This window comes from Centruroides vittatus, unplaced genomic scaffold (genome assembly GCF_030686945.1).
Source record: "Centruroides vittatus isolate TY-2023 unplaced genomic scaffold, ASM3068694v2 contig_874, whole genome shotgun sequence".
Taxonomy (NCBI): domain Eukaryota; kingdom Metazoa; phylum Arthropoda; class Arachnida; order Scorpiones; family Buthidae; genus Centruroides; species Centruroides vittatus.
In genome coordinates, this window is record NW_027122566.1 from 217831 (window position 1) to 240746 (window position 22916).

Genomic DNA, 22916 nt, shown 5'->3' on the forward strand with positions numbered 1-22916 from the left:
TGCGACGAGTTAAACGATAAAAATTCTTTCTAATAAGGTACAGTACTTACTATACATAGAGACAGGCGAAATTATATTGGGAAAAGAATCTAGAAGAGCTTATCTCTGTTTAAAATTCTTGAAATTGAATACGAGCACTTAAATTAAGTACATTGAAAATATATTTACATTTATTTATATAATTATATTGTAGCTCTCGAACGAGTTTGAATCAGATTAAAAAGGTACTTCAACGGATTTAGAAAGAGGCATCGGTGTCAATCAGCGAAGTATTTTACTAAAATTATCTGAATTGATCGTCGCTTTTTGCTGTTTTCTTTTCAAAATCTCCTTATTTGTACACGACTCTCGTTTGTTTTCAATAAGGCATTCGGCAATTATTTATTTTATTAATAAACAGTAGCGATTTGCAATGTGCGAAGGCCTTAAAAATGTGGACTTTTTGGAGCTCTTTTGTAGAAAAATATAATTTGAAACCTATATCACACGAAATTTGATCTAAGATCCTAGCCTCAAGCATTCTTCCTGATCCTAGATCAAGATAACCTCAAACACCCTTCTTGAGCCTAGATCAAGATAGCCTCGAGCATCCTTCTTAATCCTAGATCAAATTTTCTTGATCTAGGATCCTAACCTCAAGCATCCTTCCTGATCCTAGATCAAGATAGCCTCAAACACCCTTCTTGAGCCTAGATCAAGATAGTCTCAAACATCCTTATTGATTCTAGATCAAGATAGCCTTTTGAAGTTATCCTGATCTAGAATCCTTCTTGATCTGGGATCAAGAATTTTTGAGGCTACAAAAACACAAAACCACAAGGAAGGGTCTAGTTTTCTACATCTAAAACCGCCATTTTTAGTGCATAGTACGGTTCAAACTGTCCCGTTTCTCTTCACATAAATTATCACTCGTTGATTTATTTTTATAAACTTAAGATTAGTTTTTTTAACACGAGTGCTGAAAGCTTATATCACAAAGTTATACAATATTGTAAACTGGATCTTCTTTTTAATAAATTAAACGAAATAAAATATGAATCTATAACAGCTGTTAAACATTAAGCAATATTAAAGACCAAAGGGCACGACACGAATTTAAATTATAAAGATTTATTCCTATCTCATCTTAAATCATACAAGTGATTTATTAGATATAATCCTTTTATATTTATTTAAATTTAATTTAAGAATATTTTCTACAAGTTTATCGTAAAGTGCCTTATTTTGTTTACATTCTAATTCACTTCACATAACTTCGAATAAATGCGGAACAACAAACGAACGTATTCACGAAATAAAAATAATGTTTCCTTGTTTTATTTTATTTCTTTTTTATAATTAAAACGATCCGCTCGAATTGTAAATTCTGTTGAATTAAAGCGCAGAAGCCGAAGGACTCAAGGTCAAGGAGAGAGAAAAAGGTTCAGGAGGAGAATTTAGTCCCCAGTCACGTGACATCCCATAGCCTATTTAGTTAGTAGAATTTCGTAAGTGTGCTATAAGGAAACTTGGTCGTGAGGTACGAAACAGGTAGCTCAATATCAGGTAAAAAATTCCCCCTTTACTACTCCATTAACGTGTTTAATTAATAGGGTAAGATGTACAGTACATCTTATAATATTTTAGAATTAATTATAAGTTAAATAATAAAGTAATTTTTAAAAATTATGTAAAAAATTGCCGGATTTTTTACGAATTTTGCGCGTTATTCGGTAGTTTTTTCGAGGAGATTTGGCCAATATATATATATATATAATAAAAATTTTTACATCCTTGTCAGTTATGTATTTATATGGAAGGCAAGTCGCTCTGTTTTACTCTAGGGAAATCCTACTGGCGTGATCCCAAGACTCGAAAGATATAAGAAATTTTCTTCCTGTCAATAGTTGTAATTTTAGTTACACTATAATGTATGTAAAAATAGATATTTCCTTCCTTCCTCTTAAGTAATTATAATATTTTGAATTCTGCTGAATTTACAAAATTCTCTGTTGAAGTTCGCTCTTTAAATCTTTTAGAGTGATTTAGTGTTATGTTTCTCGCTATTCACACCATCTAAATTTAGTTTTTAAGTAAAATACATAGAAAATTATATCTTGAAATACTGAATTTAGTTGTTTGAGCTGATTATAATTCATCTTCTCATTACTTTTACATCCTATATCTAGACCCAACTTTACATTTAAGCTAAATAATGTGTAGTGTAGGAGGGTCTTGCGCATTATTGTTTGGTGGAGAAGGGGCCCGCTTGTAAATTAAAGCTTAGAGCCATGACAAAATTCTAAATTCAACCTTGCTTGAGAAACATTAGTCATATTGATAAGGCACAATGTACAATTTTTGGTATAGTTTATATAATATTTACATGAAAAATATAGGCCTACTACACTTTAAATCTGTTCATAAACAAAAATAATGGAAGGTTTAGTATAAAATTAAATAAAACATTCCTTTAAATATAATAAATTCCTTATAATTTACTGATTTAAAGCGTATTAAAGAACATAAGAAGCCTTCCTTTGAGGTTTCTTCGGGAGGATTCTACAGAAAACTCCCCCTTTTTATTTAAAAAATAAAGAATTATTAAATTTTAGTACCATAATATTTAAAGTAGATTATTCATTTAAAATCCTGGCTAATATTGAAAGAAAAATGAATAACTTTATTGTTTATCTACGAAACAAAATTATATAAAGTTATGACATTTTTAGTTGCTTGTTAACCTTAACATTTCATTTTATATGAAAAGAAATTTCTACGTGATAACCGTGACTTAGTAAATAAAAAAAAATCCATTTTATTATTGAGGAAATTACTTTTGCAACGAGACTTGTTAATGTCTATTATTCTATGAATAGCAGAATCCATTACTACAGTAATACTATGTTTGCTTTGGCTTTTGATTAGGAATTTGTAATTTATTATTTTTACGTAAGCTGTATTTTTTATTAGTGATTTTTTTTACTTTCCCAGCTGTTATATAACAGAGGGAAAGTATGGCAATCGGTTAAAAAACGACCCCAAAGATTTTAACATTTTTGGACTCTGGGACCTCGAAACATCGAAAAATTCTAAAAAGATGTTCGTTTGTTCTGTATGTATGTTAGTGTGTGAGCGTAAGGAGTGAGTGTTTGTGAGTGTGAGTATGGGGACACGATTTAGTTCGTCTACTTTGAAACTTAATAACTCTCGTGCCTTTTGTCCTAAATTTCTAAAATTTTGTAAGGAGGTTTGTGTAGTAGGGGGAAATATTTATGGAAATGTTCAGGAAAATCGGACCTTTAGTTCGGGAGATACGGCCCTCACACCCTTATCGTCTCCCGAACCGATCTGAAGACTTAAAAGTAATGGTAGCGATGATTAGGGATGAAAACAAAGAATGCCGGGGAAGTCCAGCTTCTTTATTAGTGATCTGGCTATATTAGGATGACCATATGTTCCGGTTTGTCCGGGACAATCCCAGATTTCTTATTTTTAAACCTCAAAAATATAATACAATTTTGAATAGAACTATTTTAAAAGTCTTCCAATGCAAAAAATAAGGAGAAAATAACACTCCATATTTAGTCGTTAATTCCAGTTTACCAAGTTATATAATAGATATTTATAAGACGCATTCATTTCGTCTGAATATTTTTACGTCAAATTGACGTCATCATCTTACTTTTTCATAAGAAAATTGTAAGAATGATGTCAAATTGACGTAATAGTATACTTTATTCGAACTAAACATGTACCCATAATGGTAATGACAGTTCTAGTTTACAATGCATATCCAATCAGAAATCACATAACTTTAATTTTTATTTGTTCTGTTTACCCAGTTTAGTACCTTATTATACGAATCGATACATATCACAAGAAATTTAATTTCGTATATTTATTTTTTTCAAAAAATTAAAAATGTATAGTAAAGATTTATAGACAGGCCCAGATAGAGAGATCCTGATAAACCAGATAGATTCTCAAAGAGGTCCCAGATAGAGAGGTCTGATGAGCTTCTCTGGGAATCTATCTGGTTTATCAGGACCTCTCTGGGAATCTATCTGGTTTATCAGGACCTCTCTGGGAATCTATCTGGTGTATCAGGACCTCTCTGGGAATCTATCTGGTTTATCAGGACCTTTCTATCTAAGGTTCCGGACACAAGAAGCACCCAAAATTTAGTATTTTTAATATAAAAGATTATATGAAGGCGATAAAAATTAAAACCTGATTTTATTTTATTTTATATATGTTTATGGATTACTTTAATGTAAAAATAACGTATAAAATTGATAAAAATTAAAACCTGTTTACATTTTATTTGCATATATTTATGGTTTATTGATTTATTTTATGTAAAAAAACATATGAAAGTGATAAAAATCAAAATCTGTTTTCAGTTTATTTGTATATTTATATGGATTTTTGTGAAGGGTGAGGTATCACATCTGTGACTAGCTCGAGCCTCTCTCAGGTATTGCTCAGGTACAGTGTAAAATCGAATTAACCTTATTAAACTATAAATATTAATTAACTATAAATTGATAAATGAGAATTATAAATCAGTTGAATTAATTAATTAAACCTAATTTTTTTATTTATATTTTCCTTAAACTGAGTTTGTGTAGATATTTTTCATGTTAAAATAATCATTCATTAAGTCAACAAGTAAAATAATAATTGTATTTTTTTGCATTTCAAGAGGTCCTAAGTCCGAAAATGTCTTTTTTTTTTTTTTTGACCGATCGCCATACTTTTCTTCTGTTATAATAGCCGGGAAAGCAAAATTTCTTATTTTATTATTATTTATCAGTAAAAAAAAAAAAAAAAAAAGACATTTTAACGAATCGAACAGACAGACAATTTAGAAAGACAGTTTTAGGTTATACACTAAATAGACAAGTGTTTGACACACAATCCAGTTTTAAGTACTTGTCGTTGCCATTACGTAACACTGCAAATTTGTTTATTTGACGAGATGCGGAGTACACGACTCGACTCAACACGTAAATGCACGACGTTTGAAAATAAACTTATAAAATTATAACTAAACAAAATTTATGTTTAAATTTATACATTATTAAATTAATTTTTTGCATAAATAGTTATTTAACTACATCTATTATTCGTAAGGAAGAAGAAAATAAATAATACGGACAGATCCGGATAGGAGGGTCAACGGGACAATGCGGCCTAGGCTGCGAAAACAGCTAAAAAATGCAAGATTACCTTACGGCAATTAGTGACAGTTACCGTATTTTACCCTTAGCTCATCAAACAACAGCGGCGTATTCAGGATTTTGTGAATAATGGTGTTTCTAAAGGGGACCAAGACACGTGCCCCTTATCATTTCTCGGAGAATATTGATTTACTTTAGTTACCTAATCTTATCTAACTGTAACACGCGATGTGCGTTATGATATTTACTTACAGTGATTGCTTATGGTGATGCAGCAAAACTGGTGATTGCAATAGCGCTCCTGCAGCATTGCAATCACTAGTTTTGCTGCATCACCATAAGCAATCACTTGCACATTGCAGGAACATCAATCGTACAAAATTATACATTTTTCTTTCTTTTCTACATCCTTACAATTCTTAAAATCTATATGTAAAAGTATATTCTAAGTGAAAATGAGGTAAAGGTTAATTTCTTTACGTAAAACAACACGATATAAATTAAAATTTCTTTTTAGTAAATGATTAAAAGGAGGGTTCTTTTTGTCTGTTTTATAAAGTTTACTCATATATTAAGGCGTTGGGAAAGTGGTAGGGCCTGACATTTGTGAGATAGATTAGGCCTTTCCTCATCTCTCTCAGGCCTTTTCAATTGTTCGATTAGTAAATAAAACTTCGAATTAAATATCCGAAATTGGTTAAAAAAAAAAAAGCAAGTTTTTAAATATATATTTACATTATAGGTTAATTACATAAAACATTGTTTTGATTAAGACATTCACGTAAATATTTATGATTTATTGTAACAAAGTGTTTATTTGCATTTCCTCGAACGAGTATTTATAAGCAGTTTGCGTAACATTTAATTTATTCAACAGGAAATAATATTTGCACGATTAAATGCAAAGACCTAAGCAGAAAAATAATTTTTATATTTCAATTATACATTTAAAATATGTATAATTTGCAATATTTATTTATATTTGGAAGCAAAAAAAAAAAAAAAAATTAATATGCATTTTAAAACGTTTTAGATCCAATAACCCGACAAGCATTCGATATTAAATAACCTTGGTAATTTTTTTATTATTATTATTTTGCATACTAATTGACTAGTTATTAATTTACCTAAGTTGCTACTTCGCATTCCACAAGTAACCGGAACCTCCGTCACCAAATATTTAAGTTTTTTTGCTAATTATATTATGATTGGAAATGTCTAGTTTTCCACTTACAATGCTGACAGTTGCCAAAAAAGTTCAAGGCCTTCGAAACTCTACACGCTACGTGTAATGTCAACCTTCGATAAACAGCCGCTGTCATAAAATATTATATTTAATATTTAATTGTGCATAAAATCGATATGTAAATAATAAAATTGCCCATTTTTATGAGTAATTTGATGTGTATTAATTACTACAAGCGATGCTAAATTGGAATTATAAAATGGAATTAAAGATTTTTTTTTAGCCCAATTTGAATTAAACAGATATAAAAACCTTTATAAAATATTAAATATAATTTAAATTAATTTTTAATTAATATTAATCAACATGAACCTAATTTATTTTTACTTGCCGCATTCCCATCAATTTGTTACAAGAAGGCGTTAAGTACTTACACTATTTCAATACAAAGAGAAAAATCAAAACTGCATTTCAAGGTCCTAAGAATTACTTAAATATATTTCCTGTGTTTTTCTATTCAATTTATTTTCATTATTTTTAAATCTCTTCCATTTTTGAACATTCTTTTGAATTTATAAAGGAAACAATGAGACTAGAAATGGTTAAGAAACCTCGTAGAGCACGGAAAAAAATCACAGGATTACATAACAACATATTAATTAACCCCATTATTTTCATTAACCATACGTTTTATTTATAAAAATAATGTTTAATCTTTAAAAACATTTTAAAAAAACTAAAAGAATGGTTATTTTATACCCTTATGAAGAGAGCTGGTTTGTAATGTACAATAAGACATCTCAATATCATGGACATCCTCGAAATTGAATGTATTTTTGTGGAACTGTTAGTGTTCAACTTAGAGAGGTTTTCCTTATATAGTGGTCTTTCAAAGGATTGAATTGGATTGATGGAATAAGACAGCTCAAAGAGTAAGCAATCTGCCAAAGGAATTTGCCTTTAGGAAAAGCTTTTATGAGAAATTTGCCAAAATTTAGATTTTTAGAAATTTAGACCGGAAAACTCCACGCTACCAATCCGTTGGTCAAGTGTGAACCCACGACTAACAGTGGTTTCATTTACTTGGCTACTAGCGGGCACGACTCTAAAAGAACCGAGTTAAATCATTCCTAATATCTAGACTTTCTAGAGCATAAAGAATAGTAAGTAAAGTCTAACAAAATAGTTCACTATATCGAGTGGTCCTATATGAAGAGTCCATAGTATAGTCCTACATTTCAATAGGGACTCTATTATATTCGATTTTCTCACACTTCAATGACGAAATCCCCGATTCCGTATTAAAACAGCGCTTCCTTTATTTATAAAAATCCAAACGTCATTCTTTTATCAATTATTACGAGGTTTAGACTAGTTAACGTTAACCTGTTCTAATTAACGTACGTTTCCCAGAAAAATATAATAAAAGAGGTCAGATGAGAATCGAGCAAACAGGAAGTGGTAAAGGGAGTAAACGGTAAATTTAAAAGAAACATCTGTTTAAGGTAGAATTTAATCGAGAGTAATTAAAAATCGTAACACATGTTTGCGGTTTACCACCGACTAAAAATGGTATAAACAAAGAGGAATCGTTTAGTTCTTCTTCGAAAACTTTGCTACGATTTATTTATTTCGAGAAATTAAGTTTATTCACATCCGAAATTATCTAGCTCATACTCGTTAAAAACTGATGTATGTTACTATTGGTAACTTACAGAATGTCCTTAATATAAAAATAGGTGACTAAGCGAAAGAAACGTACTGTTTATTATAAGGGTTTCAATTTTCTCTTCTTATCTACGTCCGTATTTGAAGTTTGTTTTAAGAGAACTTTCAGATCGATTCGACTTGAAAAAGTAAGTTTCTAGATTTTTCTCCAATTTAGCAATAAATACTTCAACATTATTCGTGAATTCTTTCACTCTGTGTTTATTATTTCTTTATATTCCATTGTGTTCCCATTGTGTTGCTTGAATTCTTTCGAAGATATTGTTAATTATAATACCAATTTTAATTCAATTTGATAATTGGGAGAGTCAGATGAAAGTAGAGCATGGAAAAATTACGAAAAACAATCATCTTTAATGGATTAAATTCAAATCCTCACAGTGGAATTCTTTCTCATTAAGTGGCAAACATTCAGTTAAAGACTTTTTACTCCCTAAATAATAAGGAAAAAATATATTTTTATTCTTGTATTAGAACCAAATTCATTGATTGAGTATTGTTAAAAAAAATAAGTGTCACCATAGGTCATATATATCATAGGTCATACAAAAATTAACCTGTTTCCAGCTAAAGAAAGAGTCATACAATGTATGACCTATGACACTTGTATGACTCTTTCTTTAGCTGGAAACAAGTTAATTTTTGTATGTTTTAAATCGAATTAATGTAAATATGGCGATACGAAATAAAATTTATTAAAATTAGATTATACAATTGTTTTTTTTTCTATAATAGGTGAATATGGCTACACGTCCGAGAGGTTCGAATTATGGACGTTCTAGGAGTATGGATCCTGAAAAGGAACATAAAATAAGAGAAATGGAAAGATTGAGAGAAGAATATTTGAAAAGAAAAAGAGAAGAAATGTTGAGAGAACAGGCTTTGAAAAGTAAAACATTAATTTAACTTATATGTAGTGTAGGTTCTGGTAGGCTATGATAAAATTGTGTGGCCGCACAGGATGGCAAGAGACAATACACACGAAATTTATACTATTTACACCCATGACACCCAAAATATCTTGGACAGGTGCAACATAATATAGATAGTAAATTTACATAAAACTTACTATTTACCTTAGCTGCACTTGTGCAAGAAGCTTTGGTGCTCCCAGAGCACCAAAACTTCTTGCACACGGGTGCAAATAAGGCTAGAGTTGGTATTGCTAATATGTATTAAATACAAATACTCTTTAAATTAAAGACTTAATTGAGCGTATTTAATAACTTTCAGGTGGAGGACAAACTCTCGAAGTTGACGTTGTGGAATTGTATGCTAAGGATAATGCCTTAGATCACAACACATCTCGATACGATCTTCTAAATGGCAAAGATGCACCTGCAATTTTCAGACGTGGCCAACTTTTCTACATGTGTATACGATTCAAGCGAAATTTTGATCTCAGTCAGGATAAAATAAAACTGATATTTTTAATAGGCAAGTTAAAATTTATAATATTCAAAACGTTTTGATATTACTTAAACACTATTTCAATGATCCGATGTATTATTTTTTTTTTCATTTAAATTCATAAATAGATAAATAACTTTTTGATTTTTCAGGACCTCAACCACAAGTTAGTAAAGGAACTTTGGTTCAATTGCCCATAACTGGAAATCAATCGTTTACAAAACCAAAATCTCAATGGGACATACGATTGCACCATCAGGAACAAGCAATTGTACATCTGCAGGTTCAGATAGCATCTAAAGCCATTGTTGGAGTCTGGTCTTTAAACATTGAAACTACCCACCCAAGTAGCACTGTTCCTTCGCATTTTCAAGCAAGCAAAAATATTTACATCCTTTTCAATCCTTGGTGTAAAGGCAAGTAACTTTTGTAATGATCTGAATATCTTCACACTTCTATGTATTTTTACAAGTCTTATATAAATATTATTCATATATCAAATATTTTAAACAGTAACTGATAAGAGTGAATAGCATAGAAAGTATTCGTTTTTTTGTGAGGTAGTAGAGATTACGACTCACCCTGAGCACTAAGAGGGCTTTTTCATCAAGCCCATCGTAAATTCAGCCAGGCCAAAAGTGAGGTAACTGGGTGGTGAGGGATGGGGCCGACATATCCGGACGGACCACCCCCCGGTAAATCCCCAGGAATTTTTCGACCCGCTCGGATTCGATCCCGGGTCCCCCAAAGCGGTAGGCTGCCACCTTGATCACTCGGGCATCCGGCTGTCGTTCCTGGGTGGCTTCCCGACCTTCTCAATCGTTTATCCAAATCCCACGATGACTTCCGAATTTGACACATCCTGCCTCGTCTGGCGAGATGGAGGGGCATCAGAACCCTGAGCTATCTTCGAAGGCTACACTAATCTTGGATTCGTTGTCGTAACGCGTTTTGGACTCCATTCCGAAGTATCCCACTCCTCCTGAGCCGGAACACAGCCGGAACTAAGTTCCACTCGATGCACCCTAGAGGCTCCAAAGCATCTCTCAAGACTGTCATCTTTTACTTCGAATAGAGGCCACTAATGAAGCCATCAAGCGTTTCACCAAATATCCCACACGAAAAAAAATCTTCCCATTCTGTTATCCGCAGATTCTGAATTAGGAGAAAAAAACCTCTCTCCACCCGATTCCCTTCCAGATGCCACTTTAGCTAACGGATTCCTTGCCCTGAGGGTTATCGCCATTGCACACGGCTCTCTGTTCCTAACACATAGTCTCTGCTCCTGCTGTTTCTCAAAAATACGTTCCTCCTTTGCATATCCCAATGTGCTGAGTCCTGTCGTTCTGTGCTACCCGTTACATTGGAGATACGACTGGGATTCTGATTTACATATGCGCGCAGACACACGTGTAACTCGATGCAGACAGGCTTTGTACTTCTCTGCGTCTAGTGCACCGCGTCCATAAGCTATCCCGATAGGCACTAGTCACATGCCCATAAGCTATCCCGATAGGCACTAGTCACATGCCCATAAGCTTGGCATTGAAAACATGGACGAGGACGCGGAACGAAAGGTGATACTGGAGATAAATGCGTGTTCCATCAACCGACTAGTTCCCAATAATCGGCAGCAAGGCCTGCCCAACGCCTACCAGTCTCATGTCCAGTAAACCTCTGAGTCTCTGCCAATTTTAATCCACTTTACCGTAATTCCTCCAAATTTTTTTCGCGAAAAGCGACTCGTCGATTCCGTGTATTAAGAAATCAGTTCAATCCGCCGTGAGACACATCTGTACATGACACCGTAGAAGCTCCCATATTGACAAAACTTTCCAAGTCGTAGTGGAACGTTATAATCACCAAAAAGTCACTTCGTGCAAATCGCGTTCCAAAAAATCCATGCAGTGACTCACCACAGACCTCAATTCAACTACTAATTTTTTAGGACAAGTAGTCGGCAAAGAGCCCGTTACTCCAGGCAAAAAAAAAAAAAAAAGGAAAGAGGCTTATCATCAACCCCACTTCATACCTTCACGTAACTTCTCTCGTTCGACTATGACGACACACCTCTAAAAGTGTCCTTAGCCTACTCGGAATGAGATCCATCGCCCTTCTCATGGATAATAATGAACTTAACATGCCAATTATTTATGACAGGAAATTATTATTTCTTTTTAAATATTAAAACTTCCCTTCAAGCAGTCTTTGAAAAACGCTCCGTGAATGATTTGATGTGAAATCTAAAATTTTCGAGACAATTTTATGGATCTAGATTTATTCTTTTCATCCCTCTTCAACCCATCCAACAAAACACCCGAAATGCAATAATACCTTTCGAATATCTACAGATTTTCCTTGCAGCTTAAATAAAGGCATTCAAATACCCACTGTGATTTCCTAATTTACAGAAGTATAATATCTGTCTACTGTGAATTTACATCACATAGATTCTCGTCTTTTCACTGAACAAATTTGGTTTGAATGTTCTTCACCACGATTAATTATGGGTGCTAAATGGCAGAAATCGAAAATAAAATTACGTCAACAGAGTTCTGGGAATCAAAACTTAGCATCTCGAGGCCCCCAGGATGCTCATGATTGATCTATAACAATCATATATAATAGGGTCAGATGTTAATTTTATGCACTTTTTATGTGTTTTCCTTAATTTTAGTGTTAAATAGTAGACCTATATTAACAGTTGAAGAGATAAAAATGAAGGTGCTTAATTTTAAGATATTTTTATTCCAAAATTTTATTAATTAAAAATCATTAATCGCGGTTTTATTTACTATAAAAATGTTAATGTAAATAATTTAATTAATTAATTTTTAATTTATTATTATTGTTTTGTAGATGATGCCGTTTATATGGAAGACGAAAAGTGCAGAAACGAATACGTTCTTAATGAATCTGGTAAAATATTCGTGGGATCTCATAAAGCGCCGAAAGGCAGGAGATGGATTTATGGACAAGTACGATCTTATACAATAATCTGTTTCATTTAGAATATTTATACTTATTTTATTATTATCTTCGATTCAGTTTTCATCCGCCGCTTTACCAGCAGCTATGGCTATTTTAGAAGCATCTCCTCTGGATTACGTGGGCCGTGCAAATCCTGTTAAAGTAGTTAGAACAGTATCTGCAATGGTAAGTGTATGAATTGGATTTTTTTAAAAGTCTTCTTCCTGCGAGCACTAAGAGGGCCTTTTTAGCAAGCCAATTATGGGTTCGGCCAGGCTCACAACGAATGGTGGAGGATGGGCGGGCATACCTATACGGACTGCCTCCCGAAAAATTCCTTGCTGTTTCAACCCGTTCGGATTCGATCCCTGGTTCTTCAGAGCGGCAGGCTGCCATCCTGATCCGTGCGGAATTTAACGTTATTTTGTCGGTATTAACAAAGGGATTTATGCAACCGGCTTGTACACACCTCGTGATACTCATGCAAAAGTTTATTTAATCATTTATTGGTAACTAGTAACTGGTTTTAAAACATTTACTTGGTCACTAGTAATCAAATGTTATTGCTTATCTGAAATGAACTGTTTCTGACAAAGTCTTGTATTACAACTTTCACTGTTTCCGGGAAGCGACCAGTAAGCGCCCAAAGTAACGGCTACTTGAAGCATCTGTAGATCAATAGAGGAGATTGGCAGATCGGCCGGTCTACTTTAAATCTTTTTCAATAATTGGAAGTGATAAATGATACTAAACGTGGTAAAATACGTAAGGAAGTCGGTTTTGTGCTGAACATTGTTTTTTGTAGAACTGGTTTTATATAAAATGGAAGGGATGTCGACACACAGTACAATTTGTGTTTAAATTAATGTACGGTAAAGCCACCCGACGACGAAGTATTACCATACTGCTACGTACGACCATTGCATTGCGGTAAGCCAAATTGCCACGTGCTCTGTCGTTATTTTAATGCCGTACACTAATTCAATCATTGACAGTTTTAATAATGTAAAGCCGTCTGGATATTTTCTATTGTAATTATTATTCACTTTATCCGTATTGAAATTTTTCTGGTTAATTCTCGAGAGTCATGCAAATTGCCTTTGTCGTGAAAGCTCTTCAGTTTGGAGTCATCGATGACAAATAATGCCGGGAATTTAAAAGAAATGACGTTCCTTTGTTCTTGAGTGAACTAGCTTACACCCAATTACACAGCAACTTACCATAGTGATATTCGCGACGAATAAACACAAGAACTCCAGTAAAGCGCGCGTAAACAATCAAATTGTAAACAAACCACAAAGATAACGCGAGATAATTGCGCATGTTCATGACGTCACTCGTGATGCCGACCTGTAACCTCTCTATGGGAAATTGGCCCCTATTTAGGTGTTAGACACGTAAAAATTTTCAAAAAATTCCACGTGACCAGCCGTCGGATAAGCACGAACCTGCGACCAGTATTTAATGGTGGCCACCGAGGGGCGCATTCTACAGTACCTTGCCAAATTATTATACCCATTGACTAATATACTTTTTGTACTATTTTCTTCTCTTTTTTATAATATTGTTTAAGAAATGAGTATTTGTTTATGCTATTCTTATTCTCTATTATATCCCAATAAATTTTTTATACCGCAACAATGTAAATGTAAACAAAAAACTCAATTTCTACTTCAGAAAGGAAACTGATAGAGGTTCTTATTAAGGTATGGCAGCATAGCGCATTTATGAGAAAAAAATTAACAAATGTATATAGAGTATTCCTCATGATATAGAAGAACTACTGGCTGTTTAGGGTGGTCATTCAAAATACTAATTTTCATTTTTTGATTATGGCAGATTAAACTTTTCCAACTATTGTTACATTTAAATAACTTTTATTCGTGAAATACTTTGTATAGATTAATAGCGAAGATGATAATGGTGTCTTGAAAGGCCGATGGGATGGATCATACGACGACGGTTCCGCGCCTTGGGTCTGGACCGGAAGTACTGCCATTTTGGAAGAATATCTTCGAAATGGAGGAAATGCTGTTAAATACGGACAATGCTGGGTTTTCGCTGGAGTTTGTACCACCGGTATATTGTTTAACTTATTGTATTATTAATACTACTATTCTATGTATTACATTAATCATTATTATATTTTAGTATGTCGTGCTTTGGGCATACCTTGTCGTCCGGTTACTAACTTCGTATCGGCTCACGATACTGACGATACGTTGACCATTGATAAATTTTTTGATCCCAAAGGAGAGAAAATGGAATTGAATGACGACTCTATTTGGTAAATGTACTTCATTTTCTTCTTTATTTGTAAATAACATAGTTCAAATATTAAAACGAATGTTTTTAATTAAAGGAATTATCACGTTTGGAATGACTGTTGGATGACAAGACCCGATCTTCCTCCTGGTTACGGAGGTTGGCAAGCCGTAGATGCAACTCCTCAAGAAACGAGTGACGGTAAATTTAAATCCACAGTTGTGACCATGAGTATTTTTTCCACGTAGACTTGTAAATGTAATTATTAAATCTTCAACATATCCATTGTTTAGGAGTTTATCAAACAGGACCCGCTTCACTGGAAGCAGTGAGAAGAGGTGAAGTTGGTTTTTCGTATGATTCTCCTTTTGTGTTTTCCGAAGTAAATGCCGATATTATTCATTGGCAAAAAGACGATGATGCGCCAATCGGATGGAAAAAACTCAAAACTAACAAATATCAGCAAGTTGACCCTTTATAATTTTGATTTTTTTTGTATAAAATGTAAAGTAAAATTTTTACATTTAATATTTAATGAATTGCAGTGTGGGTCGTTTCATTTTAACGAAAAAAGCAGGAGTTGAGGATCACAAAGGTGATAGTGACGTAGAAAATATAATTAATCTCTACAAAAATGTCGAAGGTGAATAAAACAAATCTTTAAATGCTGTGTAATAAATAAGTTCACAGCAATAATTTGCGATTATATTTGATTATTTAGGGACTGCAGAGGAAAGAATTGCTATACGAAATGCCGCAACGTATGGTAATTTTACAGAACTGTTTGAGATGCCTGCAACAGGAGAAGAAGACGTATTCTTTGATATGTTGGAAATTGATCAAATTATGATCGGAGAACCATTTGATATTGTTTTGAAAATTGAAAATCGTAGCAACAGCGTCAGAACTATACACTCTGTTATGTCGGCTAATACAGTTTATTATACAGGAATTAATGCACACGTGGTGAAGAAAGAAATTCGAAAATTAGTATTGAATCCACGTCAGAGTAATTATATCATCTTTCTTTCTTTCTTTTTATTTATTTGATTTTATATATTATACACATACTTTTATAATTTAGAGGAAACATTAACTATTAAAGTAACTAGTCAGGAATATTATGATAAGTTAGTCGACTATTCGATGATGAAGATTTATGCAATGGCTACCGTAAAAGAAACCAGACAAACTTGGACAGAAGAAGATGATTTTGCTGTTGAAAAGCCAAAATTGAAGCTCGAGGTATATTGCAATAAACAATTTAATAATAACTAAAGTTTAATCGATAAATGAATCTCAAACAATGTGTAGACATAAGGGAGACCTATCAAATTGCTATTGAGGACATCAAAATGACATTTCTATAGTGTTTTGAGATTCATTCATCAACAATAATTGAGATGAGAAGCTCTTATAATATAAAGTACAAAATTTTATATAAATATTTGAATAATTTTTAAGTTTTCAAGTATAGGATACATTTGTCGTGATAATTATTTATTTCAGGTGTCTGGTCATATCCAAGTAGGTCAACCATTCGATCTCATTGCATCTTTCGTCAATCCACTGGATAGAATACTTCAGGATTGCGTATTTATTATCGAAGGTCCTGGGCTCTCTGAACCTCATCGATTTTATTTCAGGCATGATTTTCATTCATTAAGCTAACTTAAATATACTTTTAGTAAAATATTAAATAAAAAATGTATTTACAGAGATATCAATCCAAAAGAGACAGCTGTTTATAAAGAATCGTTCGTTCCTTTTAAGGAAGGTAAGAGAAATATTGTGGTAATGTTCAGTTCACGTCAGTTAATAGAAGTTCAAGGTTCGATGGAAGTGGAAGTTACACCTTAAAACCGTTTCAAAAGAATATTTTGTGGCATGGCTAAGGTTAAATTTTACTATTATAATAATACAGGATCAATATTTTAAATAATGGAATTCAGCTAACTAATAATTTATATGTAATAAAAGGCTGTACTAATAACAAATAATGTTTTATAGCCCATTTGATGCAATAAATATGATTGTTTTTCTTGTTGTTTAAGGAAACGTTCACAAACCACGTAGCCTAATTAAGAGGAAGGAGGTAAATCAATAGCTACCCTGGACCATTACAATGGGGAAGGGGATCTGAGTCACGTAGCATAGATTTTTTTTTTTTCAATAAATTGTTGGATCATAGTATCAAGGAAACTATTATCAAAAGCAATGTTGAATAGAAGGGTCAATAAATGATCGACGATAAGTGATGCCACAGCAACATAATTGCCCAATTGGAATTATTTTTATTTAACTCATTATTACAAAAAAAATTAATATGGATTAAAATTAATTCCCTAATATTTCCGAATTTTCTCTGTATTTTTCGGACAGACATTACAGATTGATAGGCCAGTCTATATGAAGTTATGGTTCATGAGTCTTCAAATTATATCTGCTTTATGTATATAGAAATTTACCAATATTCAACGAAGAAACAGTTAATACGTTCTTCCTAATGTCTTCAATTGTTATCTGTAACAGATCCACGTAACTATTTTATTGTGTATTTTTCATGCGTGTTCAGAGAGAGTTGCAAAAATGTTTTCTCTATTTCACCTATGTTTAAATTTAAAAATGAAGTAAAAATATTTGAGAATCCGGTTTCCTTGAACTACGCCGTTTTAGGGGTAGGCGCAAACATAGAATCATCAGGATGGAAGGAGGTATCGAAATTTGCAAAATATTAGGCTACATGGGTTTGTGGACGTTATCTAAGTGCCAATTCTGATATACCCAGTTTTATAAAAATAAAATATTGAAAACATTAAATTATGTTTCAATATCTTTAATTGATTTAGACTAAGGAACCATAAATCTAAAGATTATTCGCATGCATCAACATAATAATCTCTTAACATCAAATCGGATTTTTAAAAATAAATGAAAATTTAATTTACTCAATAAACTATATACATTTTACAATATAATTTATTCAAATTTATATATATATTTACGAATTTCAATAAGAAATAGATTATTGAATTTTATCCAATCTAACAAGTAAGTTTAAAATCTTTTAAAAAAGATTTAAATATTAGTGACATAATCTTGAACGACATCTTGCTTCAGGCGTGGATCTGTCCTGGAAATGATTTTATTTAAACGAATATTATATGTTGTCTTTGAAGTTTTTTGCTTTTTAATTTGCTTATTTATAAAAAATGCAATTAAACCAAACCAAAGAGGTGCAGCAGTAACTAAAAGTTGTGCTACTACAGGTACCGCTGTTAAATCTGCATCCGGTTGTGGTACAGAAAGATGTAACAGGATGAAGGCCACGCTAGCATTTTGCAATGCAGTTTCGATCGAAACTGCCAAAATTTGTTGTCTAGTAAGTCTTGCTAACCAAGCAAACATCGCCCCAAAAGCATAACCGCTCCAAGCTACTGCCGTAGCTGCTATCAAGACATTCCAATTAAACAAGAAAAAAATGTGCAGGTAGCTATAAATTCCGATAGAGATGCCTACTGTCAGACAGATCACAGTAAAGGGACGTGATATTTTTCTTGATTTTTCTGCACATGCGGGTCTGTATTTTTGTAAAAGGAGTCCCAAACCGACTGGAATACTTAATCCTAATAAGGATAAAACTATACTTTTATATGGCACCTGCAACACTCCGTCACTAAATATTGTACCTCCCAGCGTAAATATCCATAGCGGCATCATACCTAAAAGAATTATTTTCAACATTAAATCTTATAAATTTAATTGAGATATGTTAAAATATTCTCACCTATAGAAGCTATAGTGCTGACAAATGTCATAGTGACACTTAATTCTAGATCACCGCCGAATATCAAGGTCCAGAAATTGCTTACAGTTCCTCCAGGAGAACAACCTAGAACAAAAAGTCCCAGTCGCAAACTGTAGTCCGAAAGTAGCAATTTTCCGAATCCGAAAGAAGCCTGAAACACGAATAAATTATAGAGAAAAAGTTAATTACGATTAGTTTCAATTAGAAATAACTCTGTGAATTAATTGAAATTTATTTCAGTCTTTCTGTGCTAAAAGTTTTTGATTTTATCAGATCCAAAAGCAAAATATAAAACGAGACTTTAGGGTATTTGAGGCAAAAATAAACTAATAATGTCGAACTTTGCTCATTTTGGAGAACTATGGTTTCAACCGTCCTCCATTAAACTGTATTTTTTTAAAACTCTTTTTCCCCTGTAGGCACTACGAGGGACTTTTTAATTATCCTATTATGAATTCGTCCAGACCCACAATGGGGTTTTCGGGTGCTGAGGGACACAGCACGATATATCCAGATGGATCACCCCGAAAAATTCCTGGGGTTTTTCAGCCAGTCCTCTAGATTCGACCCAGGGTTCCCCAGAGCGGTAGGCTGCCAACTTAATCGCTTGGTCATTCACCGGTCTTTCGAACTTATTGTCTCCCTGTCCCCTTTTGAGTAAAACGATTTTTATTATTTGTTTAATTTTACTGTTTAGTATCGCTAAAATATTACCAGCAGACATTTTAATATATTATTTTCTTGTTATAAAGTAATAGATTAATTTTCATCATTTACTAGAGCAGTGTTTCTCAAACTTTTTTGTCTGGTGGCACACTGAAATTATTAAATAAAATTCACGGCACTCCTATTATTATTATTATTTGCTTTTTTACGGTTAGTAAAGGTATGAAGGATGAAAAGTCTTTGAAAAAAAATAAAAGTTTTTTAAAGTAAGTTTATTTCCAAACAACACAAAAATATTCAAACAAAAGTTATTATTATAAAGGTATCTGGTGATAAAATGAGCTCTGAATTTTTGATGATTTACTAGTGCTAATTGATTCCTTACCTTTGCTACCAGTAACCACTTCTTGATCATTAGAATCTTCACGTTTTCTTTTTTTAATGAAAAAAATTATTCATAATATTGAACGACATAATTCACTTCAATATTTTATTATAAAATTTAATTACAAGTTAATAATTTATTTGTTCTTGTTGTAAAGAAGAAAAATATTTGTATAGGATGCTTTCTCGTTATTGTCTGAACATATAACAATAATAAAAACAACTACTTACTGCATTCAACGCATTTATATTGCACTTCTACTCGCTGCAGGAACAGAAGAACAGACAACTAGTAACTAGTTCGTTTTTTTTAAATAGTATTTACGTATCGCCAATTACCGAGTCATTGAGACAAGTGGCGATGTAACAAGATTAGTAGAAAAAACCAATATTCATTTTTTATAATTGTTTTAATTATTTATTTAATTTAATACTTTAATTCCATTATTTTAAGTAATTTTAATTTAATTATTTAAAAATTTCGCGGCACCCTTGTGGCGTACTTGCGGCACCCTAAGGTGCCGCGGCACCCGCTTTGAGAACCACTGTACTAGAGTAACAGAAAGAGAAAAGCATTACTATTAATCAAAGTCGGACAAATGCCAATGTCAATAAAATTTAGAGACTCAGAGTAGTGTTGTTCAAAAGTTGGTAATAATTCTAACATTGAGTTTAAATCCTATTTAACATCTTGTGATTTACAATTATTTAATACAGTTTATGACAAGCTACATTGTTATAAATGTTCTTTGTTGTACAGTACAATGTTCGTTCAATGTCTTCCTTTCTTGTATCCTACGGATATTTTATTTAGTAATAGAATTAGCCAATATGGAAAAGAAAACTTATCATATTTATGCCTCGCATCTTACATAAGAATTAACGTACAAATTAGGACATTAAATCAGCTGTTAAGGAGAACCATCTTGGAAATTAGAAAAGCAAAGTACGTTCGACGTCATACGAAACCGATTTCTTAAGAAAACTCAATGCAATAGAATATGAGAGATTGAGCCTGATCTGTTTCAGACTCAATCTCTCTCCCTCACGACAATAGAAGAATCCCCTTCAGTCAATATAGAAAGGAATAGAGGAAAAAATTTAGGTTTTTAAAGAACATTTTAATTTGATTTATATTGAAGTTGTTTACAAATTTACAATTGATATATAATATATCTTATAGGCTTATTAATATAAACAAGACACTGTTACAAATTCCATCGATAATGACTATATATAGTATCAGTATATACAGTAAATACAGCTAACACTCGATTACATTATAAAATATTTAATTATCCGATGTTTAATTGAATTTAAAAGAAAGAAAATTATTAGAAATATGCATAATAAAGTGTGAAAAGTTCATTTCAAACACAATAAGTCGCAATTTTATAATAAATTAACTCTACTTAAGAAATTCTTGAAAACGTTCTGTGGATACCTAAGCTTTGGCAAAATAGTTTAAACAACAAACAGATAAATAAATCTCAGTAAAGTTGTGTGTAATTTATTAATACGAATTAAATATATTTTCAGATATTTACATCAGTTATTTATTTATATAATTTAGATCCCAGCGGAGAATTGTGCTACAAGCAAAATAAAAAATTGCTTTGAGTTCCGAACTTAGAGTCTTAAATACAAATGTAATTGTATGTATATAAATAGAAAATTAAATAGACTCTTAAATTACCTCTAGATGCATTAATTTGCCACTTTTAAAACTGCATATTATAAATTAGAACATGAAAAATATATCAGATATTAAATTGATAAACAATAAGCACTTAAAAGTATCTTTACTTTCAGAAAAACAATCGTAATTCAAGATTTTCAACGCTAATAAATTCTCAACTTTCGAAAAAAAACATTAAACTAATGCTAAAATCGAATAGAAATTTTAAAAGTATTTATGTTAAATATTTATATCATTAAATAAAGTTTCAATTTTATCAGTCAAATTGTCAACAACTTGTCTTTTGGAGTGGAATATTTTAATAAGATTAAAGTTGCGTGAGTTTAAATGCAAATAAAATCAGGCGATTTGAATGCAAAATGTCAAACAAATACAAATAAATAGCACAGAGTATTGATATTATTAATAACATGACTTAAAGACTCGTTTTAATTAATGGAAGTTATTCATAAAAATTATGAATTAGACGAAGGATTTACATTTAAAAAAAAAGCATTTTCAGTTGAAATTTTGTTTTTAAATTATAATAATTATTTTAATATCTAATTTACACTCAATTTCATTTAGAATAATTACGATAATTTTAAAGTATTATAATTGATAAGGAGAATTATCAAATGAACTTACCAAGGGCATAAAGAGGAATTGACATCCCAAACCGATGATGGCGGCCGTTGGTTTCTTTAACACTCCTTTGATGTCTTCAATCGACAAATGACAACCCATGTTGATATTGTTGAGGAGCACTAACGCCAAAACGATTATAATAAAAACATTGTGAACAGTAGTGTGTTTCTTGATTATATTCATAACATAAATCCCAGATATTTCGTTAATTTCATTATCTAAACAATTAAAACTATTTTCGCACTCGCTGCAATTGAATCTAAAGAAGCATTTCCGTTTAAGAGTCCATAACAATTGATTATGACCTATCCTCAAGTTTTTAATGGTAAAGGTGAAATTATTTTCCATTTCCGAAGGTTGCAATTCAATATAAGAATTCTCTACGATTTCCGCTAGCTGAGGGAATTTCGAATTAATTTCAAAGATCAACGTCTGTGCGCTCGACGAGTTCCATTTTAATGCTCTCGATTGATTCTTCCATTCATCCGGATGAGATGAATTATATTCGTGTGAATGGAGTACCTCAAATGTTATCACGTTTACGTTATTCAATTGACCCTCTTCGAGATGAGGTGGAAAGAATTTTAATCCTTCGATTCGAAACGTCTGTTTGGCTGTCGAGATTTTCACAAATATTAATAAGTTAAAGCACAGGCAAGATGTCCACAACATCATTCATCTATCGGTGGTTAAAACTTTTAAAATACAAACATATCCATCAATCGGCATCGCAAATACATTGAGATAAAATTGAATGCTGTAATACATGCGACCTTTGTTCGTGACATTTAATTAACTGATAAGCGGTTCAAGGATAAAAATCTTATTTAAAATTTGTTTGCAGTGAACTCGTAAGAAGTTTTTTGATAATATCTTTAGGTTTTCCAGAAAATAAATAAGTATGTAATTAATTGTTATTATATTTTATGGTGACATTATGTACTCTTGTGTAAAGTGTATACTCTATTAATCCATTTCCGTTAATTGTATAAATATATAAAATATACT

At 32.1% G+C, this 22916-nt stretch overlaps 2 protein-coding genes across 5 annotated transcripts; one reads left to right on the forward strand and one right to left on the reverse strand.

Moving 5' to 3' along the window:
• The first annotated feature begins 1414 nt into the window (after positions 1 to 1414).
• LOC136982886 (hemocyte protein-glutamine gamma-glutamyltransferase-like) lies at positions 1415 to 17544 on the forward strand. Of its 3 annotated transcripts, XM_067279441.1 has the most exons (16): positions 1527 to 1545; positions 6199 to 6238; positions 8815 to 8968; positions 9313 to 9516; positions 9642 to 9905; positions 12349 to 12467; positions 12538 to 12645; positions 14361 to 14538; positions 14611 to 14746; positions 14822 to 14925; positions 15018 to 15186; positions 15270 to 15367; positions 15446 to 15733; positions 15809 to 15969; positions 16234 to 16370; positions 16443 to 17544. In XM_067279441.1, the coding sequence occupies exons 3-16, from the start codon at positions 8821 to 8823 to the stop codon at positions 16582 to 16584; spliced, it is 2256 nt and encodes a 751-aa protein (XP_067135542.1). In that variant the 5' UTR covers positions 1527 to 1545; positions 6199 to 6238; positions 8815 to 8820; the 3' UTR covers positions 16585 to 17544. The 3 variants fall into 3 exon arrangements, with proteins under 3 accessions (XP_067135541.1, XP_067135542.1, XP_067135540.1); XM_067279440.1 differs by lacking the exon at positions 6199 to 6238 and having other exon boundaries at positions 1415 to 1545; XM_067279439.1 differs by lacking the exons at positions 1527 to 1545; positions 6199 to 6238 and adding an exon at positions 4386 to 4470.
• On the reverse strand, positions 17110 to 22879 carry LOC136982888 (hepatic sodium/bile acid cotransporter-like). 2 transcript variants are annotated; one of them, XM_067279445.1, is made up of 4 exons: positions 21909 to 22879; positions 18512 to 18683; positions 17954 to 18446; positions 17110 to 17857 (listed from the first exon to the last, which is right to left on the reverse strand). In XM_067279445.1, the coding sequence occupies exons 1-4, from the start codon at positions 22581 to 22583 to the stop codon at positions 17803 to 17805; spliced, it is 1395 nt and encodes a 464-aa protein (XP_067135546.1). In that variant the 5' UTR covers positions 22584 to 22879; the 3' UTR covers positions 17110 to 17802. The 2 variants fall into 2 exon arrangements, with proteins under 2 accessions (XP_067135546.1, XP_067135545.1); XM_067279444.1 differs by having other exon boundaries at positions 17110 to 18446.
• Positions 22880 to 22916: the final 37 nt, after the last annotated feature.

What these genes read in the sequence shown, in the direction of transcription:
- LOC136982886 (XM_067279440.1), top strand. Translation starts at nt 8,821, where the DNA reads ATGGCTACACGTCCGAGAGGTTCGAATTATGGACGTTCTAGGAGTATG. An exon ending in TCCTCAAGAAACGAGTGACG is followed by an intron (nt 14,926 to 15,017) that starts GTAAATTTAAAT and finishes TCCATTGTTTAG; the next exon opens with GAGTTTATCAAACAGGACCC. An exon ending in AGTATTGAATCCACGTCAGA is followed by an intron (nt 15,734 to 15,808) that starts GTAATTATATCA and finishes TTTATAATTTAG; the next exon opens with AGGAAACATTAACTATTAAA.
- LOC136982888 (XM_067279444.1), bottom strand. Translation starts at nt 22,583, where the DNA reads ATGATGTTGTGGACATCTTGCCTGTGCTTTAACTTATTAATATTTGTG. An exon ending in AATTCCTCTTTATGCCCTTG is followed by an intron (nt 18,684 to 21,908) that starts GTAAGTTCATTT and finishes TTCGTGTTTCAG; the next exon opens with GCTTCTTTCGGATTCGGAAA. An exon ending in CAGCACTATAGCTTCTATAG is followed by an intron (nt 18,447 to 18,511) that starts GTGAGAATATTT and finishes TAATTCTTTTAG; the next exon opens with GTATGATGCCGCTATGGATA.